Below are 12,415 nucleotides of genomic sequence, written 5' to 3' on the forward strand. Positions count from 1 at the left end.
CAACTATACGCATTCTTTTTATATTCAAAATTGTATGAACTACGGTTCGTATCACGGCCCGGTTAAAGTTAACCGCTATCGGTGCCTAACCTATCGAACTGTCAAGATTCTCTACAAGTACGTTCAAGAATCTTCAATACTTAGTTTAAGAGATAAGAGCTGGACAAGCTCGCTACAGGGTATTTAGTGAACCAGGATTCTTGGACCTCTAACCATTTCAATCTCATTTTTCAATTTACCTTCTTCGTAGTACGTCTACTCCTCAAGTCTCGCCTCGGGTTTCCTGCTGAGCCCTCGCCTTCGCTTCACGACTCTTCGAGCTTCCCGTTGGGATCTTAGCTGTAGATGTTTCTTCCTCTGCTCTGCTCCGTGATGTCTCGCTAGTCGAACGTAATAGGTGGTGTGATCAATTACTTGTAATATATACTATTCGAGACATGGTGGAGTTGGCAAAAGAGTACCGCTCGCCAAATGATGACGAATGCGACGATTTTTTTCAATATGCAAAAAATTGTCGCATTCGTCATCATTTTGCAACAATCAATCCCAGACATATATGGAAAGCTGAGGACTTTTAAAAATTTATGGTCAAGAAACACCAAGTTTGAAGAAGGCCACACACTTTAAAGGAAGAAGTAATATCATATTCGCAGTGGGCAAGGTCGTTTCAAGTTGGTGGTAGGGTGAGTCATTTCCATTATGTTCTGATCATGCGAGACGCGAATTGAGGTAGAATTAGTATGATAGAGACAATATTCGTGGTGGATCCGCAAATGAAAATTAAACTTTATTCAAAAGCTAGCCATTTGACGTGCTTCAATTGTAGGTCGCAATACCCGTGATCTTGTGGTGTGGATGCACAGCAAATAGCACTAGCTGGATAGATCATGCTAAGGGCTGAGCATGCTGACGTGCAATCTAAGGTTTTTTGACAAATTTAAGAGTAAAATGACATATAGGCTAAGGTGTTGTTGGTGAGATGACTTGTGGAGAATCCACAAGTTCTAGATATTTAATTTTAGTTAAAAAGAAATTGTCTAAGAATTTATTAATAGATACTAAAATTATAAAAAAATAAAACTATGCTTATAACTTAATTGGTAGAGTATTAGATTGCGGATCTATAAAATGAAAGCTCGAATTTTTCTAAAGGGATACTTACGAGATTGTGTTGAGGTCCCACATAGCAGGAGCAAGTGCACTGAGGTCGTAAGATCTTTTTTGTAAGGGGCGCGCCATTTTATACTGTATGTAAATCCAACGCAATCGTCAGTGATTGGTTTCGGCCTTGAAGCCACGCTCAGGTTATCAATGCACCAGGATGAATCATCATGAATAGTACTGGCATAGATGAGAGAGACTAGACTCCCAAAAAGAAAATGTCTGTTGCACACGAGGGTTGCTATCCTCATGCTATGCATTCACAAGATTATATTATTGTGGATACCAGTCTAGATGTAAATTCAAGTCTCTTTAACCATTTCGCCCCTTGAAAGGCTTTCGGTGTCGCCGCTGGATGGAAATCTGCTGATCCTTTATTGTAACGCGGATTTTTTGTGCAAGATTTATGGAACCTCCGTTTCACTTTCATCCTCTTCGTGTGTCGTTTGACGTAGATTCCTAGAGTCAGGGCTTCCTTTGTGAGGGGTGCACGACAACCGCATTGCATGCCGCACCCGAACTCGAGTAATCGGCACGATAATATCAGTTACATCTGATCAAAGGTTTATGCTCGAAGCGAGGATAGAATTTTCTTGCGCAAATATGTATGCATACATGCAGGCTTTGTAGTTGTAGATGATAAATTACATATATTCACTTCCGCTATAACCTCCTTCTGTAATTTTAATATCACGATCTGCGGCGTTTATGTTCCGAGCATTACGAGCCTAACAGCCACGGCAACAACAAATAATCTTAGAAATTTCTGGTTTCCCTCGGTATGCTCCTTCATCTTCTTCTCTGTTTTGAAAGCACCATGTACATCCATGCTAGCGTCATGAGCTTCTACATAAGATCTTGCGAATTTTAAGTGGAGAATATGCAACTGATAACCTGTCGAAGTTCTAGCAACATCACGGTCTCATCAAAAGGAATCGAGGATTAAAATAGAAGCATATCATTCCTTTTCGCTATTTGCAACCCCTGACAAAGGAGCTTTTTTCATTTATCTGCTTACTGCTGTTATTAACCTTGCGACAGTGTGCTCAAAATCAGATGCGGTGCAATTATGCGTCGGTACTTAATTAAAAGAATGGATCTGTGTTGGTTAGATGATGCTTAAACTCTCAGCTGATCTAGATTTTGGGGCCAAGTCGATCCAGTACGGATCGCTTTTTGGCTGCAGGCTCACCGGATCCCTTGCGATCATCACTTTTCTTACGATTGGGCCTTTTGCGGTCATTACCACCGCTTTTGCGTTCGCCATCAACCTCGATCCGCCGCTTGTCGTCATCCTTACCGCCACCACCACGACGACGATTGCGGCCTCCGCGAGAGCCACGAGACGTAGTTACGACGCGACCATTCGTACCATTACTTGATCCTTTCTCACTACGGCGCTCACGCTCCTTCTCAATGCTGCGACGGCGTTTCCTGTCACTGCCTGTTCCTATCTTATTGTCTTCAACCTCACGAGCGCGTTTTCCTTCGCGGTCTTTGCGGTCACGAGGGCGATCACGTTCGCGCTCGCGAGTTTTCTCCTGAGCTTTATCTTCAGTCTCATCTTGCGCTTTCTCGTGTGGCTTCTCTCCAGCTTTCTCGTTCGTCTTCTCTTGAACCCTCTCGCGAATATTGTCTTGAGTATCGTCACGACTAAATTCTTTGCGGCTACTTTCTCTAGACTTCTCGCAAGACTTCACGTCAGCCCTCTCGCGAGTCTTTTCTGGAGCCCTCTCGCGAGTCTTTTCTGGAGCCCTCTCGCGAGTTTTCTCGGGCAACTTTGCACGATTTTTCTCTGAACCCTTTTCGGATATCTTTTCCTTACTTGTTGTATCACGTTTCTCGTGAGTCTTTTCATTATCCATTGCAGAACTTTTTCGTGGGAAACCTGTCTTTGAAGCACTCTTACGATCACGAGATCGGTCTTTGACCCGCGCACGATCCTGGTCACGATTGTGCTTGCGATCACGGCTTCGACCGCGATTTCCGCGATCACGGTCACTACGTTCACGAACGTGACCTACTTGACCACGATCACCACGCTCTCGAACGCGATTTCCTTGATTACGATCATTTAGTTCACGATCGCGATCACGATCTCTGCCAATATTGCGATCTTTTGCACGTGAAGTATTTGCTGCATCAGCACGCTTGCGTAATGAATCTCGCGATGAAACACGCTGCAAAACGGATCGGGAATGTGAGCGGCTACGGCGACTGCGTGATGAAGATTCTGCTTTTTTATTGGATGATGAACCACGATTGCGTCTGTCGCGATCGCGGCCCTGGTCACTCTCGCGGTCACGAGCACGTGCACGGCTAGAGCGACTACTAGATCTCTCATATTTACGAGAAGAGGAGTGACTACCATTGCGCTTGTTAAGTTTTTTTCCACGATCACCATCACCACTATGAGAGCTTTTATCAACCTCCTTAGTAACTTTGTCTGCCATACTTTTCTCGCTTTTTCTAAGATTCGATTTCTGTGGAGTCGAAGGAGTCTCACTTTCACTGGGCACTTCTACGTCCAGCGGTTCTGCCAAAAAGTCAAGGTCGATTGCAGGTGCAGCAACTTGATCCAGCTTGACATCTTTAACTGTACTTTCGTTATTTTTTTCTTCTTTGGGCACTTTTTCTTTCTCATTAGAGATTTTTGGTGACTCTTTGCTTTCCTTGCTTGCCTTATAATCATCACGGCTGCTGCTACTCTTTTTGTTATCACAATGATGGCGGCCGCGACTTGTACTTCGAGGACGACGTGATGACGAAGCTCTTGACGGATGAGTACGGTCCCGATTCAGTCTGTCTGGTCTAATGCGAGATTTGCTCTGACTGTGCGATCTTCTCTGCATTGGCCTGTTGCTTCGGCTACAACTTGGACTACGACTGCGCTTGTTGCGAGAGCGCTGAGAGCGCTGAGAGCGCGATCGCTCTCGATCACGACTGCTCGATTTGCGAGCGTCTTTTTCGTCACAACCACGACGGTCATGTCCGCTCTTTGCCTCGCGACCAGATGAGCGATCCCGCGTGCGGGAACGATCTCTACCGCGCGAAGTAGAGCGATCACGTCGGCGGTCATCATCGCGTCCGCGAGATATTCCTCGTTCTACCCCGTCAAACCAGCGATCCCCGCGCCCAACAAAAGGCGGCATTGGACCATCGAACCACGGTGGAGGAGGACCAAAGTAGTCAGGATGTCCAGGCGGGGGGCCAAAATAGTCTGGTCCAGGACCGCCAAAAAATCCTGGAGGAGGCATTCCTCGACCGCCGCGGCCTCGGCCACCACGGCCGTGGGGACCAGGAAATGGACCGTCAAACCATGGCCCAGGAGGACCATCAAACCATGGACCTCGAGGACGGCCATCAAACCAAGGGCCGGGAGGGCCGTATCCCATCAGAGGGCCACGAGGACCGTCAAGCCCCCAATGTCCAGGTGGACCTTGATCGATGCCAGGAGGAGGAGGTCCTTTGTCAGGAGATGTTTTCTCGGGCTTGTCAACAGTCTGATTGACGCAAGTAGAAGAGGCGTCACTCATCTTTCGCATTGAGCCGGACGCTTCGCCGTCCTGAAGTGCATCCTCTTTGTCTTGTGGCAGTGGAGGAAGCTGTTGCATTTTAGTGGGAGAAGCCGCAGGCGTGCGCGAATTTTGAGGTGTGGTAGCTTCCTCGTTATCATCGCCATCGCCAAAAATGTCCCCACCAAATTCGTCTTCTTCGTCATCTCCACCGTCACCTTTTTTGCTTTTTTTTATTTCAAGCGTCGCATCAGCGCTATCGCCTGAGCGTCGAGTAGCAGAGCTTGCCGCTACTTCTACTGCTTTCTGTTTAGCAATCGCCTTCTCTTCTGCTTCTTTAACCAACTGTTCACGTTCTTGGTGCTCTGTCCGTGCTCGTCGCAGAAATTCATTAACGGATGTTCGAAGCACTTTGTTTGGCAACAGCTTCTCTGGTGACATGTTGCTCACATTACAAAGCGGACAGGTCAGTTTATGCTCAATTAGCGCACTACGGAGGCATTCATCGCATGCTGACTGCATAAGACATATTAGGAAACATTTCACAGTGTCGTGTCAAACAAGCACGCTAAATTAAAAGAAACAGTCCCGCAAGTGGCTTGAATCATTTGCTTACCTCTTGGCAGCATGGAATTAGCACAGCGTCGCTCATAAGCCGTCTGCAAAGGGGACATGCCAAGTGCTCGGGTGGATTCGAGATGAATTGATCCAAAGTGGCCGAGCCGCCCGATTGGGCCATTAATTTAGAGAAGTTTTTATTCTGCGGTTCTATCACAGCTAAACCGCCCCATGGCGCGTTTACTACCGTTTTGCCGACCCCTATAGGAATTTCGCTTGGATCACTCACGGCTTTCATGAAAGATTTGGGAATTCCTGTCTTCTTCTTCACACGGTGCTGATCGAATTCTGGGTCCCCGTTCGTAGGGCAATTTTGGATATAGTGGCCGGGCGTTCCGCATCGATAACACACATAGTTAGTCGGTGGATTCCCCACAATGGTCGAGCAGGGGAGACCGCCGGGGCCCGCACCACGGCCTCCTCGTCCGCTAAAGTCTCCACCACGGCCACCGCGGCCCAATCCCCGCCCGCCAGCTGCAATTCCTCGTCCACCTGCTTCTCCTCCCGGACCATTACCCGAGTAATAGTTCATCACGTTATTGGCATTGCTGCCATTAGACGCCGTCCAAGTCTTGTTGCCGAGCCTTGATCCACGCATATCCTCCGCTTGCTCGTGGATAGACTGCAAAGCCGCCAATTCATCTTCCATTGTTTGCGCTCCTTCAGCCGGGTCACTAGGTTGTAACGATAGCGTGGTCATTCTGTTAAATAAGAATATAATTGCATCACAACAGCAACAGAGCGCCGTGCGTCAGCACTTTTACTCATTCAGATACAACGAAATAAACTATATTCACGTGGCGACGTACTGCTGTGCAGGAGTATCTTCAAGCGTCATAATGGGGGAGGGACCCGACATCGAGACGACAGGAGGAGACGCGTGAATGGCTGCTGCTGCAGCGGCAGCAGCAGCTATAGCTGCCTCCTGTTTCATCCTGGCTAAAAGGCCACTGCCTGGCTGCTGGCTGGGAATGCGCTTGACCGTCACACTAGTATTTCGAGGCAACTGCGTGTTTTCATCATCATATACCTTGCCGTTTTGCGCGTCTGTGATTACAAGATCAAAGTCCAATCCCTTGGCCAGCTTTTTCTTGTCGACTATTGCTTTCTTTAGGTCCAGTACGCGGATCACAGCACCTGGGAACGTCACCGTGTCGAACTCCTTGGCAGACTTAAATTTAAAATGAATCGACATAATTTCAAACTTTGGTGGATAAGATCAATTATTTAGTGATGTAGATCTGACAAAGCTACGTGTAGAGCTCAAGGATGGAGCACGACGTGACGTGCTAGATGTGCACGGAAAGATTGCTCTTGAGAGCGGACGTGTCGCCTTTGGAGCTGGTTGGTCAATGGGGAGAGGAACTGCGGCCAGAAATTGTGGCAGTAGATAACCTATACAGAACACTATCGCTTTTGATGTACATTTTGTTAGTACAGTATGAAGCTTAAACTGCTAATATTTTGTAGAACTTTAAATTCGGCAGTAAGTGATTGAATTTTTGTATGCCAATGCGCTAACCAAATCGCTCAATAAATGCTGTAAGGAAGAGAATTTACGATGACATTAAGCGAAAGAAATTAGATGCTGATTACCTGCTGGATACACTTTTCTCCACCCACGTAGTTTTGACTGACCTTCGGTCACACATAATTTACCGGTAAGTAGAGAGACATTAATCACCAGTCACCACCTACAGCTACACTCCTGAAAATTCAGCCTCAAAGCAATAAAGACACAACGCATTGAATCGTCCCGACTGCGCAACTGACCTTATAAACATAGCATGATCAACAATAATGACGTTTATTGCTAAGAAGCATATAGTTGCACTTTGTTGTGACGACATCAGCTTATACAACCATTGATGTAAATTGCCCGTTCGTGAACACGCACTTACTAAGAAAGACTTATCTCACTTAACACGCTTCAATGCGTGTTGCTCATTTCCAGCGAGCGGTTAACTTACTTGAAAGAGGAGGTAAGGTGGAGTGACATGTATTATGTCCAATAATCCTGATACCTCCCTAAACAGAGAAGAGCCTCCAGATTCTGATATAACAGAATTCAGAGATATGCAACTTTTTCGAACGTATACTTAGTGCTGACCGCACGCAAGCTATGGCTCACACGACATGTGTAATGGGTCTGGCCCGTTACGCGACCACCCATTCAAAAGTGGGTTTACCCATATTCTCTTTAATTTCTCTCCGACTCTAAGACTCGATTATTTGTGATCCCAGACGAAATAAAACGCATCGAAGGCGACTTGCCGACGACGAGCGCAGAGGAAAAACGGACCTTAATCCGAAGATGCAAAGGCGCCTTCGCCACCATCGAACTTGGATAATGCTTTAATTCTACGTTGAACAGCGTTTCGCACATTGAGCCAAAACCTGACAACAAACGACCAGCCTGGTTTGATGATGATTGTTATGAAGAACTCATTAACGAGCTCAGTTGCCTAGTGTACTTGTGGTACCGTGAGTCTATCGTCGTCAGAAATTTCGCGACCGACGTGGCATAGAGTTTGACGAACTATGTAATCGAAAAGAAGATCGAGTAATGACTCCAACCGCTTCTTTCCGCGACATCAAACCTATTACGCGTACCCACAAAGTCTCTTGTACGTACCGTACATCCAGCAATTCAATCTGGATTCCGTCCAGCCAATCGACACTCGATTCTGGCAATAAGTTCGTGGAAATCTACCGTTTGCAAAACGAGCTTTCGGTTTTCTCATTAACCGCGCAGGATCGGGTTCACTCCGATATCACAAAAAACGTGCTGTCATTAGTCGAATTCCCAATGAGAGGAAGAGAAAGAAGAGGAAGGAACAGTTTCCCTAAGTGGAGATCGTCTTTGGGCTCGCTTCATACGCAAGAATGATACCTGGGCATTTGCGCAGGATACGTCTGCGACGCTTTCACGTATTCCTGCTCGCTGGGTGGCGCAGCCTCTTCACAACTAGCTCCATCCGACCGCAGACGTTCCTATCCGCCACCACGTTTTAGACGTGGTAGTATCAATTTTCTTGTCGAGAAGAGAGGGAGGTGCCCGAAGAGGGCGTTTCCTTTGCTTCATCTGTGGCTGCTCCACAGTCTTCGACTAATTGAAATTGCGGTTGACGAGGGTGGGGGGACTTTATTCGCTGGTGAAACGGCAGATGATCTAGGTGTTCGATTGGGTGTCGATGCGGCAACGCGTGATGGATACTGAATGGTTCGTTTGCAAAGTTTGCGATCTCGCATGGCGTTCTGAAAATTTGCCTGGAAATGCGGTCGAGAATCGATTTCGTCGATCGAAGGAGATTCAGCAAGTTCTCCTTTCTGCTTCAGCTGCTGCCGCTGATAATACGGGGCCTCCTGCCAAGCGATCTCGGTCTGGTTCGGATGGATATCCTTCCAGTAGTAATCGCTAACGCAATCAGCAGAGTCTGCTTCTCGTCGACGTTCCTTCTTTTGCAACCGTTTGTTTGGTTCTGAAGTTTACAATTATCCTCGTTGATCCTGAGGCGACGACACCGAGGGGTTCAGATTTTGGCCCTCGTGTCAAAGCTGTGACTCTGAAGCTATGTTGATATGGCCCTGCGTGACATCCAGCATAATAATCGCGTCGTCGCTTGAAAAAGATTGATATGCCCTACGTAGGTCATTGAATTTGTCCTTCCAATTTGGCAGGTCGATAGTGAAAGCATCTCCATGGCATGACATTACTCGATATGGACCGATGAAGTTAGGTAAAAGCATCGAGCTTCCCAAGCGTGGGACCGCATGACCGCGTCGTCTGATACCCTTCGTACGAAGTCGTGCAAACTATTCAACAATAGAAGACGTTTTACTTTGACGACCTCGGCTATCTGCGTACTTCTTTTGGTAATCTCGTGCATTTGTCATTGCATCTCGCACACGTGTCATCACCATTCACACATTTCATAAGGAATGAGTCAACGAATGATTCAAGGAAGTACTTGTAGTTGCGCTTCGCATTCGCATCATTGATTGTTTCAATTTGCAAGTTACTAAACAAAAAAGGCGTAGATCTAGTTAATGAATGACCTGAAATTGACATAGCGATCTCTACGAACGGTAAAAAATGAACTTCATTCTGCGGAATTTCCCGAACGGAAGCTTCTCAACAAATCACTGAGTACTCGGTTGCCACGTTTTGTTTGCCCATCAGTCCGCAGGTGTACAGCTGGGGACATATCCAGCGAGAGCCAAGAATTCGTAACAATTCTTTACAAAGCCACTAGTGAATCGTGTATCGCGGTCCGAGACGATGGCGTCTGGTAACTCGTGATTGCAAAAAACATGATCAATAAACAATGTACCGAACCTTCGGCCCCGGTGGAATCGCTCTGATAAGTGATTCGAACCATCTTGCTGAGTTTGCCGACGAAGACGAGCACTCCATTGTGACCATCAGCATTCTCGAAAAAAACGAAGATAAAGTCGAGGGCGACTAACCTCCAACAGTCAATAGAAGCAAGGAGACTCTGATTGACACTTGCGTGTCGTGCGCTGCTCACGCACTGACAGACATCGGATGTCTTCATGTATCGTGCAACCCACTTGAACATACGGGACACCAAAGTTCGCCACTGAATGATTGGTAGGTCTTCTCACGGCCGATGTGACCGGCCTCGGTGTAGCATGCGCCTCGTAAACGATGTCGTGCCTCAAATCATCGTTGTGGTGAATCACCATCCGTGGATCATTGTCATGTGCAATTTCATAGTGAAAAAGACCATCCTTTAATGCATAACGATATATCCGTGACTTCATTTGATCAGAAGGTTTGTCATGGAGCTTTAGATCACTTGATGATCAGATCGAGCTATTCATCCTCAACAAACGATCGGCGTATCATATCGTATACATCGTTTTTAAAGTAGCTAGTATGGGCTGGCTCATAACCAGGACGAAGTGACAAGGCGTCAGCCAGCACGTTCAGTTTTCCCGGTTTATACGCAAACTTGAAGTTGAATTATGCGAGGAAGGACAACCAGCAAACCATTCGCTGTGATGAGGAAGGCGATCGAGCTGCATGATACACGCTTGCGTGATCCGTGTAGATGATCACCCAAGAAGTGAACACGGAACCTCACGAGAGCATATTTGATTGCCAAAAGATCCTGTCGTGACAGGGTAGATCGTTCTGATGCCTTCAGATGTCGCGATTGAGTCGACACGGCACGATCGTCTCCTTCTCAGTCCTTTTGCAATAATGCAAAACCAATTGCGAAGGCAGAAGCGTCACATGCCACGCTATATGGTTCGTATCATCTGGAAAGGAAGTAATGGTGCTTTCATTAAGCTGCTTTTATTTTGAGTTGATACATCTTCACAAGCGGATGACAACTTTCATAGTACGTCCTTCTTCAGCAAGTTTGATAGCAGGCGTACCATTTTCGCGTAGTTGCGCGAGAAGCGATGCATGTAATCAAACAAACCAATTCATTTCCTCGAACCCTTTTGATTTTGTCGCGCTGGCCACTTCACGATTGCTTCGATCTTATCAAGGCCTGCACGAACACCGTGGTCACAAACAAAACAACCGAAAACCGGTACTTCGTTAGCATCAAAAATACTCTCTGCGATTTTCGCTTGCAATAAATGCTCACGCATACATTCTAGCACCACACGGGGGTGTTTCAGGTGCAAATCTTCGGCAGATCTCTCTCAAGGGAACAAATTTTTGTTAAAGTATGCATTAACGGATGTCAGACGACGAGTAGTGTGTCTGGAGCCGTAAAGATCGCTAACCGGATGTTTGTTTACATTGCTACATCAACATGCACTTGACCTGACCTTGGGTATGTGGCCTCTTAGCTTTCCTACTTTTTGAAATCTTAAAAGATTCCGCCTGGAGGCTACCGTTTTGGGTTCAATATTAATTGCAGGCAACACAGGAACTCGGACTTAACTGTGATTATTTCTGCAATTTTGGACTACACTGATCCCGACTATTTGATGATCGAAGGTCGACTTCAGAGTAAATATTTATAACTGAACACGCCTCTTTTGTTCTCGATTTAACGTAACTGAGTGCTATGACTTTAACTCAGTAAAAGCTGAGTTTATGGAGTTAAAATATGGCTCAAGATGCAATCTTCGTATGGCAATCGGCACTAAAAACGCAGTTAGCAACTATGATGATGAAGCGATTAGGACAGAAATTTTTCAATTTATTCGCCTATCTTTAAGAGCGGCGAGTAGAGTTAAAGCTGCAATAAGTACGCTACTAAAGCGTATTTATATCACGGATCAAGCCAGTATGTCTGCGGCGACGCTATTTGTGACTCAATCACTATTTTTCTGGCTGGATTTAGAAGGAAATAGCACAGACTAGCCAAAAAGGGATAGAAATACGTAGTTACTTCCTCACGACATATCAATTTTTTGTTGACGTATTGTTAGATTCTTTTATCGTCTGCTTGATTGTATATAGCATGTGAGATCTCTATCATAATTTTGCAAGCCACAAAACTTAACCTGTAAATTTGGCATTTTCCTAATGATGCCAAGAGCGTACACTATGCCAAAGAAAGGTTTTTGCGCATTTGATTTCTTTTTAAGCGCGAAACACGTCTGCACACTAAACTTGGTAGGTTCCTCTTTGAGCGCAAAGTCGAGCGCGGTACCTATCCATCGGGATTTCTTGAGGAGCGAGCTCCGAGAGCTTTCCGCTGGTCAAGAATAGCTTGTGTAGTGGCCTGGGACCTGACTACGTAGACGCATAACGATCGAGTGATCTCGAAGTTTGCTTGAGTAGCGGATCCCGTCAAGCGGAAGCCGTTCTTCACACGAGGGACAAGGACTGGACGTTGATACGAGAGCATGGAGCCGCCTTGTGGGCAGTCTTCAATCGCTGCTTTTGTGCCTCGTCAAGGCGATTGGTAATGGTACCACTTCTCCCGGAAGTTGAGGGGTGGGAAAAAGGACACGGTGTTCGATAAGGGCTCACGTCGCGCCGTTGGCGCACCTCGCTATCCTCTTCTTCCCATCCTGGGAAAAGAGTATCCGACTCGTAATCTCCTTTCTCCAACTCCTCGACGAGAAAATCAGTCGCCCATGGCGGGCGCGGTGTGCGGCGCCTGGTTGCAGAGAGCTTGGGG

The 12,415-nt window shown here is 46.5% G+C and overlaps 2 protein-coding genes across 2 annotated transcripts; one reads left to right on the forward strand and one right to left on the reverse strand.

Annotated features, from left to right (window-relative positions):
- Positions 1-2,297: 2,297 nt before the first annotated feature.
- Positions 2,298-6,489, reverse strand: PHALS_08309 (conserved hypothetical protein; the record flags this gene model as incomplete). The annotated part of the gene is made up of 3 exons (XM_024723634.1): positions 2,298-5,192; positions 5,293-5,995; positions 6,104-6,489. The coding sequence occupies 3 exons, from the start codon at positions 6,487-6,489 to the stop codon at positions 2,298-2,300; spliced, it is 3,984 nt and encodes a 1,327-aa protein (XP_024574591.1).
- A 4,781-nt stretch (positions 6,490-11,270) lies between these two features.
- Positions 11,271-11,649, forward strand: PHALS_08310 (uncharacterized protein; the record flags this gene model as incomplete). The annotated part of the gene is made up of 2 exons (XM_024723635.1): positions 11,271-11,292; positions 11,366-11,649. 2 exons carry the CDS (start codon positions 11,271-11,273, stop codon positions 11,647-11,649), a joined length of 306 nt encoding a protein of 101 aa, XP_024574592.1.
- Positions 11,650-12,415: the final 766 nt, after the last annotated feature.

This window comes from Plasmopara halstedii (genome assembly GCF_900000015.1).
Source record: "Plasmopara halstedii genome assembly, contig: Scaffold_322, whole genome shotgun sequence".
Classification (NCBI taxonomy): Eukaryota; Oomycota; class Peronosporomycetes; order Peronosporales; family Peronosporaceae; genus Plasmopara; species Plasmopara halstedii.